Source organism: Mobula hypostoma, chromosome 1, assembly GCF_963921235.1.
Source record: "Mobula hypostoma chromosome 1, sMobHyp1.1, whole genome shotgun sequence".
In the NCBI taxonomy this organism is placed as follows: Eukaryota; Metazoa; Chordata; class Chondrichthyes; order Myliobatiformes; family Myliobatidae; genus Mobula; species Mobula hypostoma.
In genome coordinates, this window is record NC_086097.1 from 79,319,805 (window position 1) to 79,346,398 (window position 26,594).

The 26,594-nt window shown below is 38.9% G+C and overlaps 1 protein-coding gene across 4 annotated transcripts in view; it reads right to left on the reverse strand.

The window, feature by feature from the left end:
• The window catches only part of LOC134348317 (protein PALS1-like), an 84,513-nt gene that overhangs the window by 24,740 nt on the left and 33,179 nt on the right, over positions 1 to 26,594 (reverse strand). For all 4 annotated transcript variants that reach the window (XM_063051523.1, XM_063051498.1, XM_063051515.1 and 1 more), the window contains exons 2-6: positions 21,461 to 21,533; positions 17,060 to 17,566; positions 11,769 to 11,977; positions 6,639 to 6,716; positions 2,462 to 2,608 (exon numbers count right to left, since the gene is read on the reverse strand). In XM_063051523.1, the coding sequence (XP_062907593.1) occupies positions 2,462 to 2,608; positions 6,639 to 6,716; positions 11,769 to 11,977; positions 17,060 to 17,426 (801 nt within the window). In that variant the 5' untranslated portion in view covers positions 17,427 to 17,566; positions 21,461 to 21,533. The remainder of the gene's footprint in view (positions 1 to 2,461; positions 2,609 to 6,638; positions 6,717 to 11,768; positions 11,978 to 17,059; positions 17,567 to 21,460; positions 21,534 to 26,594) is intronic.

Below are 26,594 nucleotides of genomic sequence, written 5' to 3' on the forward strand. Positions count from 1 at the left end.
GTTAGACCATCTGCTGTTTTCAAGGGAGTAACGCATCGATTTATTGGGCTGTAGGTGGTTTTGACAGCATTGTAAAAATTATGCATGTCATTATCATCGAAGGACTGGATTTCATCTGCCTTTTCAGTCCGCCACTCATTTTGTATGGTCCGTATTGCCTTTTGCACTTTCCTCGGAGCTGCCTGCCAATGCTGTCTGATGCTGGTGGATGACAGGTTGTTTAAAGTTGCTCAGTGTGCTTTGTGCATGTCCTTAAGCAAGTTGTGGATGGTGTCCGAGTTATTGTCAAACCAGTCTTGGTGGTTCCTGCTCTTATGGCCGATGGATTGGGCTGCTGCCTCATAGAGCGCAGAGCAGATATAGGTCCACTGTTGTTCCGTGGTATTTTCTGAGCTCAAACAAGGTTTCAACCCCCATAGTTTCTCAGCTAGGATGCATTGAAACTCACTTCTTGCTTCCGTGTTTCTCAGTTGGTTGCAATTTAGCCACTTTTTATTGAGTTTTTGCAGCTACAAGCGGGGTGCACTTTCATATGGAGCTTGGCCACAATCATACAGTGGTCAGTCCAGCACTCTGCACCTCTCATGGCACGGGTGATAAGAACATCCTTGATGTCACTACGTCTCACAATGATGAAGTCGATCATGTTTAGAGCGACAGTGCATCCATGAGGTCTTATATTTTGCCTTCTGCTGGAAGATGGTTTTGGTTATGGTAAGGTTATGCTCAGAGCAGAGTAAGTAGCTTCATGCCATTTGCATTCACCTTGCCAATACAATTTGTTTGTTCACCAACTGATAAAAGGAGGTGCTGGACTACAAAATATAAATTCAATCTTTAGTTGAGAGATTGCTTAGTTCTGCCTGCTCAGCAAGCATGTGTTGCACATTCTCCATTTTGATACCTCTTGTAACTGTAAGATAAAACTAAGCTGGTTAAAATTGTAAGAGAATACACACAGGGCTGTTGATAAAGGGTGGAAAGAAAGATATATTGTTATAGCTCTTGCAAAAATTTGGCACCAGCGCAATGAACTGAATGGCTGCCTCCTGTGGGATAGTGTCCAATCATTCCAAACATTTGTACAAAGCTGTGATAATGTCCTCCAATGCCTCCACTTTGTTATCTAGTTCAGTAAGACTACCTTGGCCTGGCATTATGCTTGAGTATGACTGGTTAGGCAAAATAGTTTTCAGCAATGGTTAAATAGTCCAAGTGCCATCTTCAGCCCAAGAATATCCTCCATTGTGTCATGTGGAACCACATGAGATAAATCAGAACAGAGCCATTGGCTCTGAACTGGTTATTCATGATTTATTCTAGACCAGCAGCAGTAAAAGTAGATTTTGCATGGTTATAATATTTCATTCTCCTGCTATAATCAAACCAGGGAATTAATCGCCAATTAACTCAACAACCTGGACATAATTGGGATATTGGAGGAGAGAAGAATATTGAGGCAAAAGGCATATGGTCACTGGGAGAATATAAATATAAATCGGCAAGACCAGAGGTCTAGATTGAACATAAGTTACTGGAGCAATTAGGCAAAAGCTCTACCAGCCGTGCAACCCCATGTAGTCAGGTATAAATGGAGCATCAATTGGGAAAAAATATACAAATACTGGAATAGAATCTTCTTCATATGTAATCCCTCAGGATTGATGATGACTTCCACTAGATGGCCAACAAGGCCAGTGTGGGAACAACACTCTTCCACTGGTGGGTACCAATATGACATCTAGGCAAGTATTTTGTGAAGCAATTCATGCCTTTCACCTCATACACAGAGCTTCCATGAAATGCTAATGTATGGCTTCAAGATCCTTAATGCTCTTTCTCCACATTTGACTCATGGTCCAGAGACTCCAAGGAGTCAGTGAGGATGCTGCATTTCTTCGCCGAAGGCTACAAACACATCCTTGAATGCTTTCCTCTGTTGTCTTGATAATCTCTTTGTTTATTTTCAGAACCTGATTTTGGGCATGTGATTGACAGGGCCTGCTAGTGTAGTCAGCAGTGTAATCAGACTCAAAATTACACAACAGGCACTGAGTCCAAAAATAAATGTACCATACCTCATTACAATCACAATGAAAAGATTATCTCATTACTGGACTATAGCTAATGTGCTTTGTTACTCTAAAGAAATATACAGTGTGGGGAGAGCACTATTGACAAAGAGGGGTAGACAACAGCTTCTGGAGATTTTGAGAGAGATCAAAGGATCCAGGTCTCCTGTCCACACATGAAGCAGGAGCTGCTAGAACCCAGAGTTGGAGGTCTAATATTGCAGATTTAACCAAAGCTTTTGTTTCCTTGTTTTTCTTTTGCATACAAGTACTGTTACATTTATGGTAGACAGTGCTGCATTGAACTTAAAACATGCAATTACTGTAGTCTCATGTCAAGCTGAAGTGCACATGAATAAAATGAGCAGTGAGCAGAATTTGATACTTACAAGAGGGATATCACGAGCTTTTTCAATGCGAACAATTTTCACAGTTTCTCCTCCATACTGTGCAACTCTCTCATAGACATGGTCTTCATTTTTCGATTCCAGAAGCATTTCCTGTTTAGCCACTCCATCATGAGCTAAAAGCAGTGCCTGAAACAATCAAATCAAACAAACTGAAGTGCATCATAGCATAAACCTGCGTCAATACTGCAACCTAATCTCATCCCTCATATTACCTAGGCCAAAAAATATCCACACATCTCTCATGCTTCACCCTAGAGAGATTAAGGGTACTAGTTTTGTCAAAGTTCCCAAATGATTACAGTGACATATTAAGTATATTATCACCCTGATTTTTCTTTTATTATTTGCTAAAAATCAAGTCTCTAAAGGATTTAATGAAATTTAAAAGTAATTACCTAGATTAATATTGCACCTGCTAGATGGCAATATATACAGATGTTGTTATTTTTTGGAAAAAAAATACAGACAAGTAACCTATTTCCACAAGACAAATAACCTGAAGAGCAACATTTGTTTGCACACTTTAAGCCCAAGCATCTCTACTGAGCCATACAGAATTTACTTTAATTAACCAAACACTGCAAAACTTGAGTCAACAATTCATATATTTTGTAGGATGGATTGTGAAACTATTACCATGTTAAACATGAGAATGAGTAAATCAGAGAGCTAAAGAGTCCTCTGCAAACTTTCCCTATTCACATAAGAACATAAGAAATAGGAGCAGGAGTAGGCCATCTGGCCCATCGAGCCTACCCTGCCATTCAATAAGATCATGGCTGATCTATCCGTAAACTCAGCTCCACCTACCTGCCTTTTCCCCATAACCCTTACTTCCTCTACTATGTAAAAATCTAACTGTATCTTAAATATATTTAGCGAAGAAGCCTCAGCTGCTTCCCTGAGTAGAGAATTCCACAGATTCACCACTCTCTGGGAAAAACAATTTCTCCTCATCTCCGTCCTAAATCTTCTCCCTTGAATCTTGAGGCAATGTCCACTAGTTCTAGTCTCAGCTACCAATCGGAACAACTTTCCTACTTCTATCTTATCTATCCCTTTTAAAATGTTGTATGTTTCTAGAAGATTCCCTCTCATTCTTCTGAATTCCAGAGAGTACAGTCCTAGGCAACTCAGATCTCTCCTCATAGGTTAACCCCTTCATCCCTGGAATCAACCTGGTGAACCTCCTCTGCACTGCCTCCAAAGTCAGTATATCCTTCCTCAAGTATGGAGACCAGAACTGCACACAGTACTCCAAGTGCGGCCTCACCAGTACCCTGTATAGTTGCAGCATGACCTCCCTGCTCTTGAATTCAATCCCCCTAGCAATGAAGGCCAACATTCCATTTGCCTTCTTAATAACCTGTTATACCTGCAAGCCAACTTTTTGTGATTCATGAACAAGCACTCCCAAGTCCCTCTGCACAACAGCATGCTGCAATCTTTCACCATTTAAATAATAATCTGCTCTTCTATTATTCCTTCGAAACTGGATGATCTCTCATTTACCAACATTGTATTCCATCTGCCAGACCTTGGCCCATTCACTTAACCTATCTATATTCCTCTGCAGACTCTCCACATCATCTGTACAATTTGCTTTTCCATTCAGTTTAGTGTCATCAACAAATTTTGCTACACTACACTCAGTCCCCTCTTCCAGATCATCAATGTAAATGTTAAACAGCTGCGGACCCAGCACCGACCCCTGCAGCACCCCACTCACCACTGACTGCCAACCAGAGAAACACCCATTTATACCAACTCTTTGCCTTCTATTGGTTAATCAATCCACTATCCATGCCAATACACTTCGTCCTACTCCGTATCTTATTTATTGTGTATCTTATGCATCCGTATCTTATTTATTGTGCGCCACCTTATCAAACGCCTTCTGGAAATCCAAGTATACGACATCCACCTGTTCCCCTCTATCTACTACACTCATTATGCCCTCAAAGAACTCCAGTAAATTTGTCAAACAGGACCTGCCCTTTCTGAATCCATGCTGCGTCTGTCTAATGGAACCACTCCTTTCTAAATGTTTCGCTATTTCTTCCTTAATGGCAGCTTCAAGCATTTCCCCGACTACAGATGTTAAGCTAACTGGCCTATAGTAGACAACAGGAATTCTGCAGATGCTGGAAATTCAAGCAACATACATCAAAGTTGCTGGTGAACGCAGCAGGCCAAGCAGCATCTATAGGAAGAAGCGCAGTCGACGTTTCAGGCCGACGAGGGTCTCGGCCTGAAACGTCGACTGCGCTTCTTCCTATAGATGCTGCTTGGCCTGCTGCGTTCACCAGCAACTTTGATGTATGTGGCCTATAGTAGCCCGTATTTTGCCTACATCCTTTTTTAAAAGTGGCGTGACATTTGCTGCCTTCCAATCCGCCGGGACCTGCCCAGAGCTATAGAGTTTTGAGAAATCATTACCAACACGTCTACTATAACCTCCGCTAATTCCCTCAGCACCCTGGGATGCATCCCATCAGGACCAGGGAACTTATCTACCTTCAGGCCCTCTAGTTTGCTCAACACTATCTCTTTAGTGACAGTGATTTTATCGAGGTCCTCACCTCCCATTTCGTCCATAATATCTTTCTTTGCATATTAGACACGTCCTCCACCGTGAAGACCGACACAAAAATAGTCGTTCAATGCCTCAGCCATTTCCTTATCACCTAATATCAATTTCCCCTTCTCGTCTTCCAACGGACCGACGTTGACTTTAGCCACCCTCTTCCGCTTTGTATATTTATAAAAACTATCTGTTTTTATATTTTGTGCTAATTTACTTTCATACTGTATCTTCCCTTTCCTTATTTCTTGTTTAGTTGTTCTTTGTTGCTTTTTGAAGTTTTCCCAATCCTCCAGTCTCCCACTACTCCTTGTGACTTTGTACCCATGAGCTTTTAATTTCATACTATCGTTTATTTCCTCAGTTATCCAAGGCTGGCTCTCCCCACATTTACTGTCCTTACTTTTGACTGGAATATACTTTTGTTGAGCACTATGAAAAATCTCTTTGGAAGTATTCCACTGTTCCTCAACTGTTCTACCAAATAGCCTGTGCTCCAAATCTATATTAGCCAACTCCTCCTTCATCCCATTGTAGTCTCCCTTGTTCAAGCATAATACACTAGTTTTAGATCTAACTATTTCATCCTCCATCTGTAGGCGAAATTCAATCATAGTCTGATCACTCTTTCCAAAAGGATCCCTGACTACAAGATCGTTAATCTTACTTGTCTCATTGCACAGGACTACATCTAAGATAGTATTTTCGCTTGTAGGTTCACTAACATGCTACTCAAGAAAGCCATCATGGATGCATTCTATGAAGTCCTCCTCAAGACTTCCTTGACCAACCTGATTCACCCAATCTATGTGGAAATTAAAATCCCCCATGCCGTTCCGTTCTTACAAGCCTCAGTTATTTCTTGGTTAATCGCCTCTGCCACTGCAAATATTTTTATTAGGTGGCCTATAGACAACTCCCACCAGTGATTTTTTTTCCCTTTTCTATTCTTAATCTCTACCCAGATGGACTCAACATTCTGCTCCGTAGATCTTATATCATCTCCCACAATCGCCCTGGTCTCATCCCTAATCAAGAGCACCACCCCACCTCCTCTGCCTTCCTGCCTATTTTTCTGTATTACCTGATACTCTTGGATATTTAATTCCCAGTCATCTCCACCTTGCAACCAGGTTTCTGTAATGGTCACTAAATCATATGCCTCGGTACTGATCTGTGCCACAAGTTCACTAACCTTGTTTCTAATACTACGGGCATTTAGATAAAGTTCCCTAATACTCATTGTCCTTTTAGAATCTAGTGACCTATGCGATTTTTGCTTTTTACTTTTATGCACTCTACTCTTACTTTTTACTTCACTAACTCTAGCTTTGGACTCTGCATGACTTCCCTCTTCTTTTCTGTGTGGGTTCCCATCCCCATATGGTACTAGTTGCTCTTTTAATGTAAAACAAGGTTTATTTTTTTAATTAGATAAACATTAATTGCAAGGAAAAAAAGTTTATTTAAACTTTCCAAAAGAATTCATGATTTCTAAGTGAGCTTAAACTTCTATATTTGTAAACAAATTCAGTGAAACAAGAATGAACAACAAACAAAGGAAGTACATACATCAAAGAGTGGTGATGCAAGAAGAGCACTGAGTTCCTGTCCATCCTTTTGATGACTAATGGTTAAAATCTTTTGGACCTTCAAAAAAAAACAATGTACAAAAATGCATTAGCATTATTATGCATATATCTTATGTGCTTAAATTGCTATCTTTTAATCAGCACGTTTTGAATCTTTCTCCATCTACTGACAAGTTTGTTCAAGAACAGAAGGCTATCAAATGTGAACTGATCACTGACTTTATTGAAATATCTGTAGAACAGAAGTCATGGCAAACATACATTTATTGCTCAACCCCAAATATTTGCAGTTTGCACAGCATTGGGAATTTATCAAATGGCCCCTCAGGCTCGCTATTCCTTTCAACATTGACAAGGATGTTTCTGGATCTCAATTACATTCAGTCAGCTATTCCTCAGAACAAGCCTTCCACAAACAAGAGAACATCTGCAAATATGGTTGCTGGAAATCTGAGCAACACACACAAAATACTGGAGGAACTCAGATCCTCCAGTTCTCTTTCTGTTCTGGTCTCAGCCTTAAAGATACTCAACGACAGAGCATCCATCCTTCTCAAGCTAGCAGATTCCAAAAATTTACAACCTTTTGCATTGTGTTTAAACTCAAACCTGAAACTATGCCCAGTTGTTCTGGTCTCTCCAGCGAGGGGAAGCAAAACCTGAAACTATGCCCAGTAATTCTAGTCTCTCCAGCAAGGGGAAGCAGATTCCCGCCCCCACCCCCCAGAATTTTGCTTCAATGAAATCACCTCTCACTCTTTCCAGTACATACAGGGCAATCATAAGCCGTCATCATTCAATGCCTCAGATCAGTGCAGTAAATCCTTACTGCAGCAACTTGAAGATAAATAAACAAAACAAACAAAACCAAATACTGCAGCTGGCTTAAAATGCGATATAAACAAGGACAGGTAGCATTTATGGAGAGAGAAACAGAGAAAGGCTTCCAGAAATGTCAGTAGAATTGTGTGTGTGTTCTTTTAAAAAGAGCTTTGCAAGGTCTCAACCAAGTATACTTCAAGAACATTTGGACTTGTACTACCCAAGTGCAATAGTTAATGTTATTTGGAATACAGTTAACTAATTTTGAAATCGGTGACTTTACTTTGCCATTTTAAGTGCCTTCAAGCATTTTACAAATACACAATCCCCAAAAGCAGCAATTTATTGAATAATTAACAATTTATATGAAGAATTTGTTGACAAAGTTTCTTCAGCTCATCAAATCTTCCCCGTGTCTTTCACTATATTGTTTTTTCAAAAAGATTAGAAGTACTTTCAATTTTTTCCACTGTAATTAAATAGTAAGCTACTAGATTTTAAACAATCACCGAAGTCACCCCCACAAGTTCCAAAAAATGTATTGAGTGAATGCCACATCATCACATTCATGGAGAGAATGCAAGGGATAGGGAACACAGCAATGCTGGAAGTACTTAAAAATGTGCTTTAGAACGTTCAGTTATGAACAGTGGTGAAACAGAAGGAAGAATGAATATGCAAGTACTGGATTAACAAGTTAATAGAATTTAGATATTAGATACCCTGTCATACTTGCCAGACTGCTCTGAGAGTATCTCATAAATCTGTGAGCAAGGAGGACAAGGTAGCAGTTGCTGAGGAACACTGGCACCTGCAGGAAGTCACACATTATACCGAGTTTCATCTTTGTGGGCCCACATCCTATGTATCCCTACCCACCTACACTTAAAAGAACCAACTCAGGACAATTCATCTCCAATTTTAAAGGCTCACATTAGGGATGGGCAAAAAAATACCGGCCTTGCCAGCAATGCCCACATTTCACAAGTGAATAAAAAAAAGGGCATCAGTATTCTAATGTATATAATAAAAAAGAATCTACAATTTTACCAAATATATTCTGTTGACTAAAATATAACAAGGTACAACTCAATAAAGAATTTTAGATCAAACATTTTACAAAAACCTACAGAGAAATGTAAAATATTTAAGACAATAAAAATTAAATTTCAATAATGGAACAGCTATTTTTAAAATGGCACATACATATATTGGTAACAAAATCATTTCATGATATCCTACTGCATATGTGTTGCAGCAATTCATAACAGTTTCACCCCAATAACTTCCTCTGGAAATAGTGACTGTTTCTTTTCTCAATGCTTCACTCATTCCTTCTTCAGGAAATTCAATGACTTCCATTATTACTGTACATATTGATAAACTCTTCCACAACTTTATTACTTAGTAAACCAAAAACCTCTACCCATGATCTCTGATGCATTCATTATGTTGCAAGCTTACACCAGTGACTGTCCCGCACTTTTCCTACACTACACCGACAACTGCACTGGTGCTGCTTCCTGCACCCGTGCTGATCTCGTTGATTTCATCCACTTTGCCTCCAACTTCCACCCAACCCTCAAAATTCAAGGTCCATTTCTGACACTTCCCTTCCTTATCTCACTGTCTCTATCTCCAGAGACAGCTTATCCATCACTGACTTATAAACCAATGGACTCTCACAGCTACCTGGGCTATACCTCATCCCACCCTGCTACTTGTAAAAACACCATCCCCTTCTCTCAATTCCTCCGTCTCTGCTGCATCTGCTTTAAGGATGAGGCTTTTCATTCTGGAACTAAGGAGATGTCCTCTTTTTTCAAAGGAAGGGGCTTCCCTTCCTCCACCATCAACACTGCCCTCAACCGCATCTCTTCCATTTCATGCACGTCTGCTCTTACCCCATCCTCCCACCACCCCACCAGGGATAGGGTTCCTCCAGTCCTCACCTATCAACCCACCAGCCTCCGCGTCCAGTACATAATTCTCCAAAACTTCCGCCACCTCCAACTGGACTCCCAAACACATTCCCCACCCCCACCCCCGCTTTCCGCAGGGATCGCTCCCTACCCGACTCCCTTGTCTATTCCTCCCTCCCCACTTATCTCCTGGCACTTACCCTTGCAAGTGGAACCAGTGCTTCACCTGACCCCACACCTCCTCCCTCACTACCATTCAGGGCCCTAAACAGTCTTTCCAGGTGAGACAACACTTCACCTGTGTTGGGGTCCTACACTGTGTTCGGTGCTCCCGGTGTGGCCTCTTGTACATCGATGAGATCCGACATACAAACGTAGATTGGGAGACTGCTTCACCAAGCATCTACGCTCCGTCCACCAGAACAAGTGGTATCTCCCAGTGGTCACCCATTTTAATTCCACTTTCCATTCCTATTCCAATATTCCATCCATGGCCTCCTCCAATGTCAGGATAAGGCCACACTTAGGTTGGAGGAACAACACCTTAAATTCTGTCTGCGTAACCTTCAACCTGATGGCATGAACATGGATTTCTCAAACTTCCAGTAATGCCTCCGCCATCCCCCTTCACCATTTCCCATCCCCTCTGTCATGCGATTTTCTTGCCCACCCATCGCCTCCCTCTGGTGCTCCTCCCCCCCACCTTTCTTCTTTCTTCCATGGCCTTCTCTCTCTTTCACCAATCAACTTCCTAACTCTTTGTTTCATTTCTCCCCCTCCAAGTTTCACCAAGCATCTGGTGTTTCTCTCTCCCCTTCCCCCAACTTTCAAATCTACTCCTCAGCTTTTTTTCTCCAGTTCTGCCGAAGGGTTTCGGCCCAAAACATTGACTGTACTTTTTTTCTATAGATGCTGCCTAGCCTGCTGAGTTCCTCCAGCATTTTGTGTGTGTTGCTCGGATATCCAGCATCTGTAGATTTTCTCTTGTTTGTGACCCATTCTCTCTAAATGGCTAGAGCAAAATCTTAACACACTTTAACCATTATCTAAATTCTAGTAAATTCATTATCATTACTTTTGTTGATGAAGCATAGAGCTGTCAGTAGGGACGAACAGCATTTCCACTAACTGAAAAGATTTTACTACTTGAAAAAAAATTTTACTCATGTAGATAGCTGTCTTCACCCTGGGGCAAAGGCAAATGCTCAAAGGGAAACCAAGGAATTTTGAGGATGGAAGAGTAACTAAAGTCATGTTCCAAGTAATTGCGAAGACATTTGAAAGAACTGAGGAAGGCAACGCTGAGAAAGAAAGTAACTCTGATTGGGATCCCAGGGGAAATAGATAAAGACTGAGAAAGAAAACTATCAAGTAACATAATGTGTAAACTGAAAACATTGGTTAAACGTAATGGCCAGGAGCTGTGGGTCAAAGAATGGAGTTCTAAATAGAGTGAACATAGCACAGTACAGCTGGGATGAATGGATTACACACTTCTGCATTCACTTTTGATTCAGGTGTCTGCAAATGGGGAGAAGAAAAATCTTCAAATTGTTCACTGGAGTTAGTCTCACTAACACTGAGAGTACAGAAGGGTGACACAATGTACTCCTTGGGATTACACTGCATTGTAACTGGAGACCAATTTCTGAATACACTGAGCACCAGATTTAATCCAAAGAGAATGTCTGGAAGGGTAATGATTACGCAGGCACACAAATATAATTTTGAGAGTTGAGCAAGTTAGTTGGACTTAGTAATGAGCTGAAGAAAATTATAGCTCATGCTAGACTTGGATAACATCACCTAAAACTTTACATCAATGATGACAATACAATTTCACCTTCTGAAGATGATCCAACATGCATGAAGGACATTCAGTGCAGCCAGCATACAGGTAACAAATATGGAGGTGGGGGGGGGGGAGAGAGGAATAAAAAAAAGATTTCAGGAAGACAGGTATGATCAGGCAGACATAAGAGAAGAAACCATCAGCAAATGCTGCCATTGCAGTGGAGTATGAATAAATAACTTCTCATATTCCAGAATAACAGATGACTGAAGTGACATATTATTTAACAGTACTGAAATGGGCTTCAGAAGGTGCCATCAAAATACTGCTAATACTGGGGTAGAAATTTATCTTTGGTTTTATTTTAAGAGCTGCAGTCAACGATGCTGCACATTATACACATTTTCTAAGCTTTGTTTCATTGAAGTCAACAGGACTAAATTTTGGGAATGGAAGATAATGCACAATAATACCATAAGCACACAGTTAATGCTAGCTGTCAAGAACAAACCTCTACCCCATAAAATTCTATATTAAAAATGCAATTCTCTAATCAAATTAACAATTGACCTACCTCCTGGGATAATTCCTGTGCATTGGAGCTTATAGGGTAAGGTGGACTCATCTTGTGCATATGAACTGCTACTGTATTGTGAATGTTGAAGGCATTTTGGAAATCTTGGTTCTGAACCAGCTGCAAAATGAGTGCCACATCATCCTGACTCTGACTGTCAACCAGGTTATGTTGGATATGTTTTAGAGAAGACAGCAGTTCATCTACCTCTAGAGTTCAAGAACAAAAAAGTCTTGTTAATAGAATGGTTCAAAAGCATATAATAATTCTTCTTGCAGGCACAATTGCCAGTAAACAAGTGACTCAGAGACTAGACATACCTCAATTCTAATCCACAGATAATGAATTGCCTAGTTCCATATATGTCAGCAATTTATAAAGAAGTGAACTAAAAAAGGGCTTTAGCAAAAGAAAGAGTGGGCTAGAGAGAAGGGAGCAGCTAAGGAAAATTACATGGAAGAGGTCATGTATGGTTTCATACTTGGTGACATTCTCCTCCAAGAGTTGAACAACTTATGAAAAATCATCATTAAGACCTTTGAGAAAATTTGGCTGTGGATGAAATTATAGAAGGCAATTGGCAGAATGACACCATTGTCTTTTAAGGAAAAGAACATTGGGAAGATATCATGTTTTGTCTGCTCACATCCCAAAATACATTTATGATATATTTTTATATACTGCTGTTGACCTATTATTAATAGGGAAAAAAAATAAAACCCAATTATAATTTCAGTTACAACATCATGCACTAGTGTTATAAAACTAATAACAAGTTTCAAATTTAGATTAAATATTCATATAAAATATTCCTGCATCTAGACAGCCAGCTCCATTTGAAGCAAAGGTGGGTAGTTAAGTGTTCAAATTTTTAGAAGATATTTTTCAGTGATGGAATGCACTTTCATTTCACAAATCCAATTAGCATCAGCTATAACCACAAGAGAGTTACAATAATGCTCATAAAACAGGCAGCAGATTTATTTAAGACTAACTTTTTACCATTAATAGACCATATTACTCAACTTTCATCTAAATGGTTTCCCTTATATTTAACTTTGATTGGTCGTATTAATGCAGTTAAGATGTTTTTTTTGCCAAAATTTTTATATGTGTTTCAGGCATTACCAATTTTCGTTCCTAAATCTTTTTTTGATAAAGTTGACTCTAAAATTTCTTCATTTATTTGGCAGAACAAGAATCCGAGACTGGGTAAAATACATTTACAGAAAGCTAAGAGAGATGGAGGTTTAGCATTACCTAACTTTAGATTTTATTATTGGGCTATTAATATTCGACATATGAAATTTTGGTTACTTGATCGGGACATACTATTTATTCCTAAATGGGTAGCATTGGAATTACAATCTGTTCAGGGTTATACACTTGGTTCTATTTTAGGTTCCTCTCTTCCTTTTGATTCGAAACGTCTTAAGCAGGTCTCTAACCCGATAGTTAAATATGCTTTGCGCATTTGGTTTCAATTCAGAAAATTTTTTGATCTTAATCAATTCGGGTTAGCGATTCCTATTTTAGGTAACATATTTTTTCCTCCCTCTTTTACGGATCGCGCTTTTCAAACTTGGAAGACTAAGGGTATTTTACGGTTTTTGGATTTATTTTTAGATGGTTCCCTTATGTCTTTTGAACAATTATCTAACAAATATAACTTATCAAGAATACATTTTTTTAGATATTTACAAGTTAGAAATTTCCTAAGTACTATACTTACTTCCTTTCCAATGCTTCCTCCTATATATATTTTAGATTCGATAATTAACCTTAATCCATGTCAGAAAGGTGCATCGGCTATGATTTATAATATTATTATGAAACTTAGGAAAGCTCCATTTGATAAGATTAGGGTAGATTGGGAACAGGAATTGGGGCTTACCATTTCTGTGGATGATTGGGGGCAGATTTTACAATTAGTTAATACTTCCTCTATTTGTGCTAAACATTCCCTAATTCAATTTAAAGTGGTTCATAGAGCACATATGTCCAAAGATAAGTTAGCGCGTTTTTACTCGCATATTAATCCTTTCTGTGATAGATGTTCGGGGCAGATAGCCTCTTTAACTCATATGTTTTGGTCTTGCCCTACTTTGGAAACTTTTTGGAGAGATATTTTCAATATTATTTCTAAGGTATTAAATATAGATATCTCTCCTCACCCTATTACTGCTATCTTTGGACTACCTAAAATTTCTAGTAATCTTTCCCCTTCAGCCCGTAGAATGATTGCATTTCTTACTTTAATGGCGAAAAGATGTATTTTACAACATTGGAAAGAGCTTAATGCTCCAACTACCTTTTTTTGGTTTTCTCAGACGATTTTATGTTTGAATCTGGAGAAAATTAGAAGTAACCTTTATGATTCTTCATTTAAATTTGAACAGATTTGGGGACCTTTTATTCGATATTTTCATTTAATGTAATATTTACCCTTCTTGTTTTCTCTTCACTGTTTTAATGGAGGTCGGGATTGAGGACGTGATTTTAAGTTTAACTCTGTTTGGTTTCAAGTTAGCCCATTGCTTTGCTTTGCTTTTAGTTAGTTGCACGGTGGGTTTTTTTTTGGGGTTTTTTTTTTCTTTTTTTCCATTGATATATATAAAATCTAGTATACTATTATGTTATCTTGGTTTCTTATGCTTAAATTACATTGTTTGTAGTATTTTCTTTTTGGTATTGTTATCTTTTGGAATTTTATTATACTTTAACATTGTATTAATGTTTATATGGCTTACCTTTTTTGTATACTTACTCAATAAAAAGATTTAAAAAGAAAGAAAACAGGCAGCAGTCCTTCTACCTATTTCAATAAAATATCCTTTCAAATAAAAATCAAGAGGTGAATCCTCCTGTATAGCTTTTCGCACCTTGTATGTCAGCCACTAATTGTGTACCTTCTGACAATGATTTTTAAATGGTATTCTCATTTCATCTAAATTAGGTTAGGTTTGACAACGAAGTTACATCTATTAAAATTCAGCTGAAAATATCCAACATAATAGAGACACACCATAGAAACAGACCCTTCTGCCCACAGAGTTCAAACCCATATACTATCCTACCCGAACCCATCTCGCTTTTCCCCACCCTCCCAGCAACTCAACTATATTCTACCACTCAGCTTCACAACAGGGGCAACCTATGATAGCTGATCAACCAACCAATTTGCACACGTTTGGGTATGGTAGAAATATCTGAACAAAACCCAAGTGGTCATGGGGGAGAACCCCAGACAAACAGCACCAGCAGTCAGGATTGAAACTGGGTCACTGGAGCTTTGAGGCAGCAGGTCTATTAGCTGCACCAAATAACTTAATGCTGACTAGCAGGCATTTGCATCTCCCACAAAGATGGGCACAATTTGACCTAAATTCTTTCTGTATTGTGGATTGGCTAAGTGTCAAGTAAAACTGATTCAGTCATAAGTTGCTCACCGGAAGCAGAATGGTACTATGATGCAACAAAATCTACAAGGACCTCCTGAAAACACAGCAACATTTTTTTGTGGATAAAGAGAATGTCAGAAGTTAAGCAGTCGCTGATCAAGCAACCAAACGATACATCGTTGGATGTGGTAGAAATATCTGGATGGAACCCAAATAAGCATAGGATATATGAATGCTCAGCACAAGAACCAGCATTAATAAAATATGCTTTTCAAAGGCTAGCATAGTGGCACTTTACAATTTAACACAATAAACATATCCTAACTTCAAAACAATAACTTCACATCTACAAATTTCAATGGAAGAAAAATGATGTATTTTAATCACTGGTATGCAGACAGAATTGTTTCAAATATCGTTCATAAAACAGAAAAGGTGTCAATAAAAAGATTAATCAAATTCATTCGGCATTTATCAACCACAACTTGCCACCAACAGTATGCCATGCATGCTCACCATTGTTGACCTAATGTAAGGAACTGTCTGTGTTGACTTGCAGTGCTTAGATGTCAAATGGCAAAGCAACGTGATGTGGCAAGCTATGAATGTAATATTATCACATATCTTAGAATAAGCTCTACTCATGAAATAGAAGGAAAAGACAGTTGGCTTCCTGTCAGTAACTGTTCTTGAATGTTCTTCACGTTCAGAAGAATTAAAATATTATTTAGAATCAATAAAAACACATCCTAATTATCATTAGAAATTAATGCAACAAGGATAAAACCACTTAAATTACAAAAGATATTGACATAAGCTAAATTAAAATGTGTAATAAAAATCTCAGTCGTATATTTAATTGACTCCTTTGCAGCAATTAATAGTTCCTTTCTATTCAAATGAATGGACAATGAGTACAATAGATAAAAAACGAACGTAAAGAACACTAAGTCTGAAGCTGACACTATAGGTTAAGAGCAGGCAGCAAGTTCAGGATTTCTCCTTTCAGGTGGATATTTCAAAGTTGGATTCATATGCTGAGAAATACCAAGTTTAGCACACAACTGCTAACAATTTACAGCCAGCCTATTCCACAGCCTTAACAGGTTATAGCACTGAGATAATGCAGTGGATACGAAGAAAATAATTTTTAGATTTAAAAACTATTGTGACTCAATTCACTACTGGAGATTGGAGGATGGGGACAAGAGAACTGAACTCTGTATTAACATTCAAAACATAACGGACAAGAAAAGAAATAATCTTCTGAAAGAATAACATCTTTGCTTTGCTTTTCATGTATTGCTTTGGCTCAGATATTTAGTGACGCTTGAATTAATCATTCAATATAAGGGAGAATTAGACAGTGATGAACAGAGAAACAGTGGTGACAACAGTTGGATAACATGCAGGAACTAATATTAATAGATTATTAACACTCAACCATCAAAAGGAAAATTTGCATTTTATGGCAAAATTTAATTTTTACTGTAAATGGGTTTAACTTGCACCTGGTCACCACTGATCTTTGCCATTCTTATGATGTGTACTATGAACAGCAGCCTTAACTTTTACAACAGAAGATAAACTTGCAAATATTTCATTTGGAGAACTAGACTTGGATGTGCCATAATGTACTAATATTTTAAGCCACCTGATTCATTATACATGGAAAACCATAATTACGTAGGCACACACTATGTATTTCTAGAGCAGGGGTTCTCGACCTTCATTATGGTATCGACCCCTACCATTAACCAAGAGGTCCACGGAGCCCAGGTTGGGAACCCCTGTTCTACAGCAAGACAATTGCATTGCATTAGAAACATTATACATTTGACTTAAGATCTAGTAATGACTTCTTCACACACATATTGCCAAGTTACATACCAAGTACTTTAACTGCATTGCTGGGTCCCTCTAAAATAAAGTCCTCTTCTTTATCAAATGTTGGATTGTCAATGCCAACTTTAGGCTGAACTTGTGCCAGCTTCTTCAGTCGAATGGAAGAATTAAGGTCAAATTCCTGCTTTTTTCCCTCTTCTTCTCGCCTACGACGCATATCATCCTGCTGCTGGCGAATGCGCTCTAACTGAGCACTTCTGCGTATTGGCATAGTTCGTGAACCCAAATCATCAGGGCAATCTACAGCCATTTCTCTGTGTCTGGATGGTTCGTCACGGGATGAAAGGTCTAAATTCTTAGCAGTACATTCTGATTCATCTGCAACTTGTCCATTCATATGCGAGGTAGTCATGACTGAAACTTTTGTCCTTAAGTTAATTGTTTCTGGAACCTGTACTGAAAGTTTGGTTCCTTATCAGAAAATTCATGTTAATGACGATAGAGGTGCTTGATATTAACTTCACATTCCAGTCTACTTAAACTGAGGCTCGCCTGGAGAAAGAATAGTGAAGAAATGAGTTCAAACCATGTATAAAACAAATCCAAAGAAATCTAACATAATCCACAATTTCAACGTATATTTATTTTCCCCAGTACTATTAGGTTATGCAGACATAAACTCATGCTCCTAAACTGAACATGAACACAACCTTCCCAGACTTTCCAATGCAATGACACCCTAACTTTGAAGTTATTTAACATCTGAGTTCTTGCTTCAGATTTCCCTAGTTAGTAACAAAGAAATAAGCAGTGGCCAAGTTTCTGTCACAGGGTCTACTGCATTACTCCTCACTGATTTCAACAACGAAGCTTTCACTCCCACTGCCCGCCCCGTCCCTAAGTGCTTTCCATTTTGGTCAAACTCAGAATATTGAGTAGCAGCCAGCAGACATATGAATGATACTGCCAGCTAGCACTTTCTCCACCTCTAGGGTCAGTGTGCCCACTGTTAATATTTAACTATTATTTCTGACCGTGCAAAGGTGGACATCACAGAATGCAGAAAATAATTAACACATCAATCACACTCTCCAATAAAAAAGACAGCTCTACATGCTAAATGACAGGTTTGCACTGTGTATACAATTCACAAACTTATATAAAATGGACTAATTCTCTTTAACAGAAAATTGTAAAGCCAAAATATTAGACTTAAAGCAATAGCAGCAGAATTTGAAGGGAGAGAAAGCAAAATTGTTATATCCAGAGGATGGCAGGAGTCTGGAACTCACTGCATGAAAGGCTGGTAGCAGAAACCCTGATCACATTTAAATGATTAGTTGGGTGTGTATTTGAGAAGCAATGGTCTGCAGGGCTACAGACCAGAGTTATGGAATCATCATACAGTACAGAAACAGGCCTTTTTGACCTATCTCTTCCATAGTGACTACACTGATTACATTTGTCCACATTAGACCAAGTGCTATAAATTTAGATTACAGGATTTTGTGCCCAGTTCTGGTCACTGTACTACAGTAATGATGTGGAGGTTTTGGATAAGGTTTTTTGAGGTTCTTCAGGATTCTGTGCAGGTTGTTAATATTACATACAAGGGGAGGCTGGACAAACTTGGAATGTTTTCTCAATATCACTGGAGAGAGGGTAGGTAGACTCTTATCCCCCAGGGTGAAAATGTCAAATACTAGAGGGCATAAGATGAGTGAGAGAAAATTCAGAGGAAATTTGAGAGGCAAGTTTTTTTTAAAAAAAACAAAACAGCGGTAAGTGCTGACAGGACTGAAGACTGAAGCAGATACAACAGCAATGTTTAAAAGTAATTTAGAATAGGCAGGGAATAGAAGAGCAACAAACAATCTGCTGGGGGAACTTAGCAGGTTGATAAGCATCTGTGGGAGGGAAAGGGCTTCATAAATTTTCTTTAATTTCCCATTTTATTTTTTAGCCCTGATGGCAACCACTGAAAATCAAGAACTTTATTTGCATTTCTTCCTTTAACACAACAATAACTGACCAACCTTTTGAGGCATTGGTATTTTTTTGGTCAAGGGCAATCTGGCCCAGACTATCTGGTGCAATGGTAGTTAGACCTCTCTCTATTATTGCCGATTGTCTTTCCAAAAAAGGAATACAAACCAAGTTAAATTTAACATAACCATGCTCTTATATCAAAGCTGAATTCAGAAGTCTCAAATTTTATATTGCATTATTTTGTTTGTAAAGTGGAAGAAAATCAGCACCTAATTCAGGAAACAAAGGATGGCAACTCAAGGGAGATAGTGCCTCTTAAGGATAACTTGCTAAAAGGCAAAAAGGTTCTCTGTTGCTTCTGTTATTTCATGCATACAGATGAAAATAAACTAAAGGCCTAGAACGGCCCCTTCTCTACTGCTGCTAGGTATCTCTCACTGGAGATAGGGTAGGTAGAGTCTTTTCCCCCGAGGATGGAAATGTCAAATACTAGAGGGCATAGGTTTAAAATGAGTGAGAAAAAATTCAAAGGAAATTTGTGAGGCAAGTTATTTGTTTTCAGAACAGAGTGGTAAATGCTTGGAAGACACTGCCAGGGCAGATGATAAAAGCAGCAATATTTAAAAGTCATCTAGAATAGGCAGGGAAGAGAAAGAGAGCAACAAGCAAACTTAGCAGGTGGAGAGAGAAGGGAATTGCTGACATTTTGGGCTTTTTGTCTCCAGGGTATAGAGGGATATGGACCATGTACAGGCAGGTGGGTTTAATTTAGGCTGGCATAATGGTTGACGCAACATGGTTGAGCTGAAGGGCCTGTTCCTGTGTGTATTGCTTTGCTATATATTTAGTTCCCAAGACTAGTTTAATTTCTTAAACAAAGTCCTCTTCCTCTTGTCCTGATTTTCAGATCCCTCCATGGTCCCATCCACTCATAACTCTTTAATTTCCTCCAGCTCTATAAACCTTCAATATAGTTGCAGACACCCAGTTCTGCTCTCTTATTCATTCCTGTATTTAATTGCACTATTATTGGTTTCATCAGTAATAGTTTTATGGTCTGGAATTCTATCCCCAAAGACATCTGCCTTTTTGTTTAATCTACATATTCACAAAATCCTTAAATTCTTATACCTTTTGTGGAATAATAATGGCAGACACAGACTGTTGTACTGTCATGGCCACAAAATCCAACTAATTGAAGCATGAAACATCTGTACTTCCTGGTTGGAGGGAATCAAAAGAACTTGGGTCCGTAAAGACCATCCATAGAAATTATTGATCTAATAGACCAATTTGGTATCTTTATACCTGATACAACTTCTATGCCAATTCCGATGTGCAGAAAATGAATCAAATTCAAGGGAACTTATGGTGGAGAAAAGCAAGAACCAATCCTTCATTTCAATCCAGGTTCCACGTTGACTCGGTAACTGGAGTGGGTGACCCAAAGCTCCCATTCTAACTTCCTTTATATTTCCCAGGTTCAACTAAAAAGAAAATTTACTCCACAGTTTCAATTTAACTTTGCTAAAGCACATGGTGGAGCTGCAGATTCAGAAATTAGTAAAAGTGGCAAGGGTTAGGTTCAGTTACTTGCTTCTATAAAAATTACAAAATAAAAGTTAGAGGGTCAGTGAATGAGTTTTGTACAAAACAGAATCTGGCCCCTTCAGCCCACCATGCCAATCATTTGCCATCTACACTAATCCCATTTGCCTGTATTAGTCTGTAATCCTCTACACCTTTCCTATAGAAGTACCTATCCAAATGCCTTTTAAACATAATAGTATCTGCTTCTACCACATCCTCTGATAGTGCATTCCAGATAACTACCACTTTGTGCTTGGAAAAGCTTTACCATTCAGATGTCTTGTTTCTCTTCTCTCATTTTAAACCTGCACCCTCTAGTTTGAGACTTCCTTGCTTGGGAAAAAGTCTCTAGACTATCTATTCTATCTACTTAATTTTATAACCTCTACAAAACTACCGTTCAATCTCCTACAGTCCAGTCAAAATAAATCCGGCCTATCCAATCATAACCACAGTTCTGCAATGCAGGCAATATTCTGGTGAAACTCTGGAGCAATCATATGTATTTCCCTTCAATGCACAAGCTTGGAAAAGTGCACATATTTCTGAAAGCAATATCAATCAACAGGTCAATTTGTAAATTCAGTATTGCAGCACAGTCACTAATGCTGGTTAAAGTATTTGCTTCAGGATCAGTTAGTGAATTTATCACAAATTCTTTAGTTTTCGTGACAGCACTTTTTAAAATCTCCCCCTTGTATTTCATGACATTATATAAAACACTTTTTCTTCTCCCCCAGACTTCCAGTGCAGCTGGAATTCCTCATCCTGTCATCATTCGCATTCTTAAGAACTTGACCCCTGTTTCTGTAGCAACAGTTTTGTCAGCTATCAAGATACCTTGGCACCATATCAAAAGGTACTTACATCACTCTGGGAGAATGTCCACATTTCATCTGCTTCTTTCTCTCCCACATCAACTCAGGCTTTGTTAAGTGGTCTGCACAATATAGAAAAATATTTTCTTTGTAAACAAGTAATCATCTATGATCACAACCAAAACATATTGCTCCCCCAAGTCCATGACATCAAATAGTTTAAGCTTAATCCTAAGAATCTAACAGATCATATATGCAATAAAGAATTACCTATAAAGTATCTGATCTACAGTGCCTTGTAAAGGTTGTAAAAGTATTTGGCCCCCAACCCTTTGCTCACATAAATAGGCATCACAACCAGAGATTTTGATCAATTTTACTGAGAATTTTTATTTGTGAATCACATGCTCCTTTTATCACAGTACAGCCCCAAAAAATACCAGGAAAAATTGTAAACAATGAAAAACTAAAACTTCAAAAACTAAATTGTCAGCAGTTCAAAGTATTCATCCCCCTTTCCTCAGTACTTAGTCGAACCACCTCTCACAGCTATTATAGCCAGTAGTCTTTAGTCTTTCTGCATAAGCCTTCGTTTTGCACAACATGAGGGAACAAGATTTGCCCATTCCTCTTTGTAAAGTTGCTCAAACTGTGCCAAGTTAGCTGAGGAGCAGTGGTGGACAGCAATTTTGAGGTCTTGCCAGAGATGTTTTATCTGGTTAAGGTCTGTACTCTAACTGGGCCACTCAAGTTCATCAATTTTCATCATTTGAAGCCACTCCATGGTTGCTTTGTCTGTGTGCTTTGGGTTGTTGTCCTGCTGAAAGATGAACTTCCACCCCAGTTTAAGCTTTCTAGAACAGGCTAGCAAAATCTCTGTATTTAGCAGCATTCATCATCCCATCAATACTGACCACATTTCCAGTCCCTGCTGTTGAAAAGCATCCCCATAGCATGCTACCTCCACCATACTTCACAGTAGGGATGGTGCTACCTGGCTGATGCTCAGTATTAGATTTATGCCACACGCATCGTTTAGTGTTGAAGCCAGAAAGTTCCTCTTTAGTCTTATCCAACCACAAAACACTCTTCTACATCTTTACAGTATCGTCTAAGTGATGCTTTGCAAAGCCTTCACAAGCAAGAATATGCTTTTTTTTAAAAAAAAGAGCATGCCATGGCTTCTTCCTTGCCACTCTTCCATAAATACCCTTTCTGAGCAAGTCTTAGAAACGGGCACACCTCTTTTTCCCTTATTAGGGAGAGAGAGAGCCTGGTGTATGTCAAATTACCGGGTGAACAAGTTGTCTTTAGGGTACTGCAAGTCTGTGTCTTTATTGATGCCTTCCTGCACGCTTGAGTGCTCGGTGGGGGGCGCCAATGCTTTTTGCTGGTGGGGGGGGGTCGTTGCCTTGCTACTGCTTATGTGCGGGAAAGGGTAGTTGGGGGGGGTTTGGGGTTCTAACATTTAACTGTCACTTATTCTTTGGGGCACTCCTCTGTTTTCGTGGAAGTTTGCCAAGAAAAAGAATTTCAGGATGTATATTGTACACATTTCCCTGACATTAAATGTACCTACTGAGAATCTGCAAAGCCATAAGACACTGTGGAGCCATGAACTTCATCTCCAGTTGCAGCCACTGACTTCTGCAGCTCAGTCAGAGTGATTGTTAGCGTCACAGTATAGCCTCTCTTACAAGTGCCATTCTTCTCTGGCGACTATGTTTAGAGGGGCGATCTGATCCAGGCAGGGTGGCTGTGGTTTAACATTTTTTTCCCCATTTTTTCCATGATGGTTTGCACTGAGCTCCAATGTATGTTTGATACCTTTGAGATGGTTTTGTATCCTTCTAAAGATTTGTGCTTCGCTATTATCATTTCCCTGACTTGCTTTGTATGCTCTTATGACTTTATTTTGGTTTAGTCTGTTGAAAATCTATCATACTGTTGGACCTCTGAGGCGGATGGGTACTCATTCAGGTCATCCTCCAATTTTCTACATCAACGAATTAGGCAAGTTGGTAAGTAAGTACTGTACCCAAGAAAAGTTAGTGTAGTAATTACAAGGGGAACGAATACTTCTTCACCACACAATTCTGGATTTTAATTTTTGATAGATTTTAGATTGTTTCTTTTGACTTGACATGATGCACAATGTTTGGTAGATTAGCTTAAAAACTCCTACTTCAATATATTTTAAATTTAGGAAATAAGACAGTAAAATATGAAAATAGTTGTGGGGGATGAATACCTTTTAAAGGCACTGTATTCCTATCAGTTTCTTTAGAGAAGTGATTTGCCTCTCATTATCATCACCTGGCTGAAACAGAGCAGCAATATATTTCTTGAAGCTAACTTTGATTCCTGGTGTTAAATTGATGTACTCCAGCTTAGAATATATTATCTAACTCACATTATCATTTTGCAATTAGATATGGCCACATCTCCCCCTCAACCTTGAAAACACTTAACCAGCCCAGTACCATTGTCACACTACAGAATCCAGTTTGCACATTAACTTGATGCCAAGATACAACTCAGATATTACAAACAACAACCTGATATGTGCAAGAATGGACAGACTACTACTAAACAGATTGCGCAAACATGACAAACACGCGGAATCAACATCTGACATACTTGCTGGAGTTCCTCAAAGATGTAACAAAAAGAGTGAATGAAGGGGAACCAGTCGACATAGTGTACTTGCATTTCTGGAAGATATTCGATATGGTGTCATAAAAAGTTTACAGCACAAGAACAGAAGGAGTTGAGGCGAAATGCTGGCATAGATAAGGATTTGACTAATAGAAAACAGTCAGAATAAATAATTTTTAGATTGGCACAAAGATCAGAATGGGAGCCTGAAATATTTAGAATCTAATGACTTGGATGAAGGGACTGCATGTACACTCTTCAAACTTAATAGGTAGCCGGGTTAACAAGTTGTAACAAGCACACAAATAACCTGCAAAGGGTTATAGAAAGATTCAACGATTGGGCAAAAAGTTGCTGACACAATATGTGAAAATGTAAGGCTATCTACTTTGAAGTCAATATGAGAAAGCAATTTACTGTTCATCTGAATTGAGACTTGAAATTGCTGTGCCATAAAGGAATTTCACATGAGCCTAAAAAAGTTAGTGCACAGGTAGAAAGGCTAATGGAATATTAGTATTTATTGCAATAGGTATAGCGTATAGAAGCAGAGTAATTTTGTTATAACTTCACAGGGCTCTAGTGAGATCAGGCCTGGAGTACTGTATATAGCTTTGGTCTTCATATTTAAGAAGTGATATGCCTATATTCGAGGCAATGCAGCAAAGGTTTACTAGGTTGGTTCCTGGTTAGAAGGGGTTCACATATGAAGAAAGATTGAGCAGATTAAGTCGACACACCAAAGGTGATCCTGAGGTGGTGTGATAGAACAGGTTGGCAATGCTAATTCTCCCACTAACCTTGCCCTATTTCCTGGTTAGTCACTCCTCCTCATTTGGTCCCTGGTCTCATTTCCCCAGTAGTTTACACACTCTGCCCTCCCATTCTGCAGTTCTTGAGGTGTGTTAATTGGTGAACTCCCAACAGTAAAACAATCGCTAGCTTGGCTGATCAAAATAATCCCCTCAGTTTACATGTTCTACTGGTTTATAACGATTCTAGATACAGGCATTCCAAACAATTTCATTTATTTTTACTCACACCGTGGCATCGGTTTGTAGAAAGCAGAATGGCCCCAAAAGACCCAAGGGACAGTTTGGGGTGTCCTAAAATAATGCCTGTTTTAGTAGGTGCAGGTACACCAACCCTACACTGGTAACACCACTGGCGGGAAGCATTATTCTTTTATATTCATCTGAGCATGTGGACACTGATCTACGGGTTTAGTTAAGGCATTTGTTGTGGAATAAAACTGTAGGATGTTAGAATCCCTGTTCAAAATGTTCCAATTCTGCACCTGAAATAATTATGATCTGGTCACGTAATTAACACCCATTTCCCCCGCCCCCAGTCCAACAGTAGTATTTCCTGGTCCTTCTAGGCCAGGCAGAGGCAGAGGCAGAGGCAGAGTTAAACGCTCAATCTGGCTTTGTTAGAGAGGTGTAGAGGTTGGAATTGACAGTTGGTGAAGTTATATTGGAAAATTAAAGACAATGTGTGTCATGGAGAAAGCCTCCGTAGATTTGTAAATTTTTGTACATACGTGTTTAGTTTTCACTTGTCTATTTCAAAACACTTTTTTTCTTCACAACTTTTGGGCAGTTTTTGCTCTTTTTTTCGCCACTGGCACTAAATAAAACCCTTGCACCAACATACTGTTGCGGCTTACTATCTGCCTTTTTTTCAACTGGTTACCCTCACTGGGCACGCTTACCCTCACCTGATAACAAGTGAGGGGTGGATGACGAAGTGGATATCAAGAGGAAGCTTCCCTGGAGTTGAAGTGGGGGAGGGGGCAAAGATTCAATATGAAATCACCTTTTTCAGACACAAATAAGCAGGAACTACTATGGGCAGCATAGCAGCACAGTAGTTAGCACAACGCTTTACAGTACATGTGACCGGGGATCAGTTTCTGTTGCTGCCTGTAAGGAGTTTGTATATTCTCCCCGTGACTGTATGGATTTCCTCCAGGTGCTCCAGTTTCCCAAAGACGTAGTTTAGTAGGTTAACTGGTCATTGTAAATTGTCCCGTGAGTAGGCTAGGGTTAAATAGATGGAATGCTGGGTGGCGTGGCTCAAAGGGCCAGAAGGACCTATTCTGAGGTATATATTTATTTAATAATACATACATACACTTCTTCTCTCAGAGGGTTGTGAATCTATAATTCTCTATCTCAGAGAGCTGTGCAGAAGTCATATTCAAAGTACATTCAAATTGCAAGTGAGCCAAGGAGCACTGACAGATGTTGATTCCAGGATTAGATCAGCCACGATTTTACTGTGAGGTACAGCAAGCCTGAGTGGCTGCTGATTGGCTTACTCCCACTGCTGTTTTGTATAATTTTACAATAATCTGCAAATTTAAAAAATTTATTTCTTCCTGCTTTGCATTTTACATATTTCGAATGAGCTTTCTACTTTATGAGTTAAAGAGCTTTCTGTTGCATGACCGATAATAGGTACTGACAATCAGATTGTTTAAGTTTCAATATATAATATCCAAGACTAACAATATTTACGTT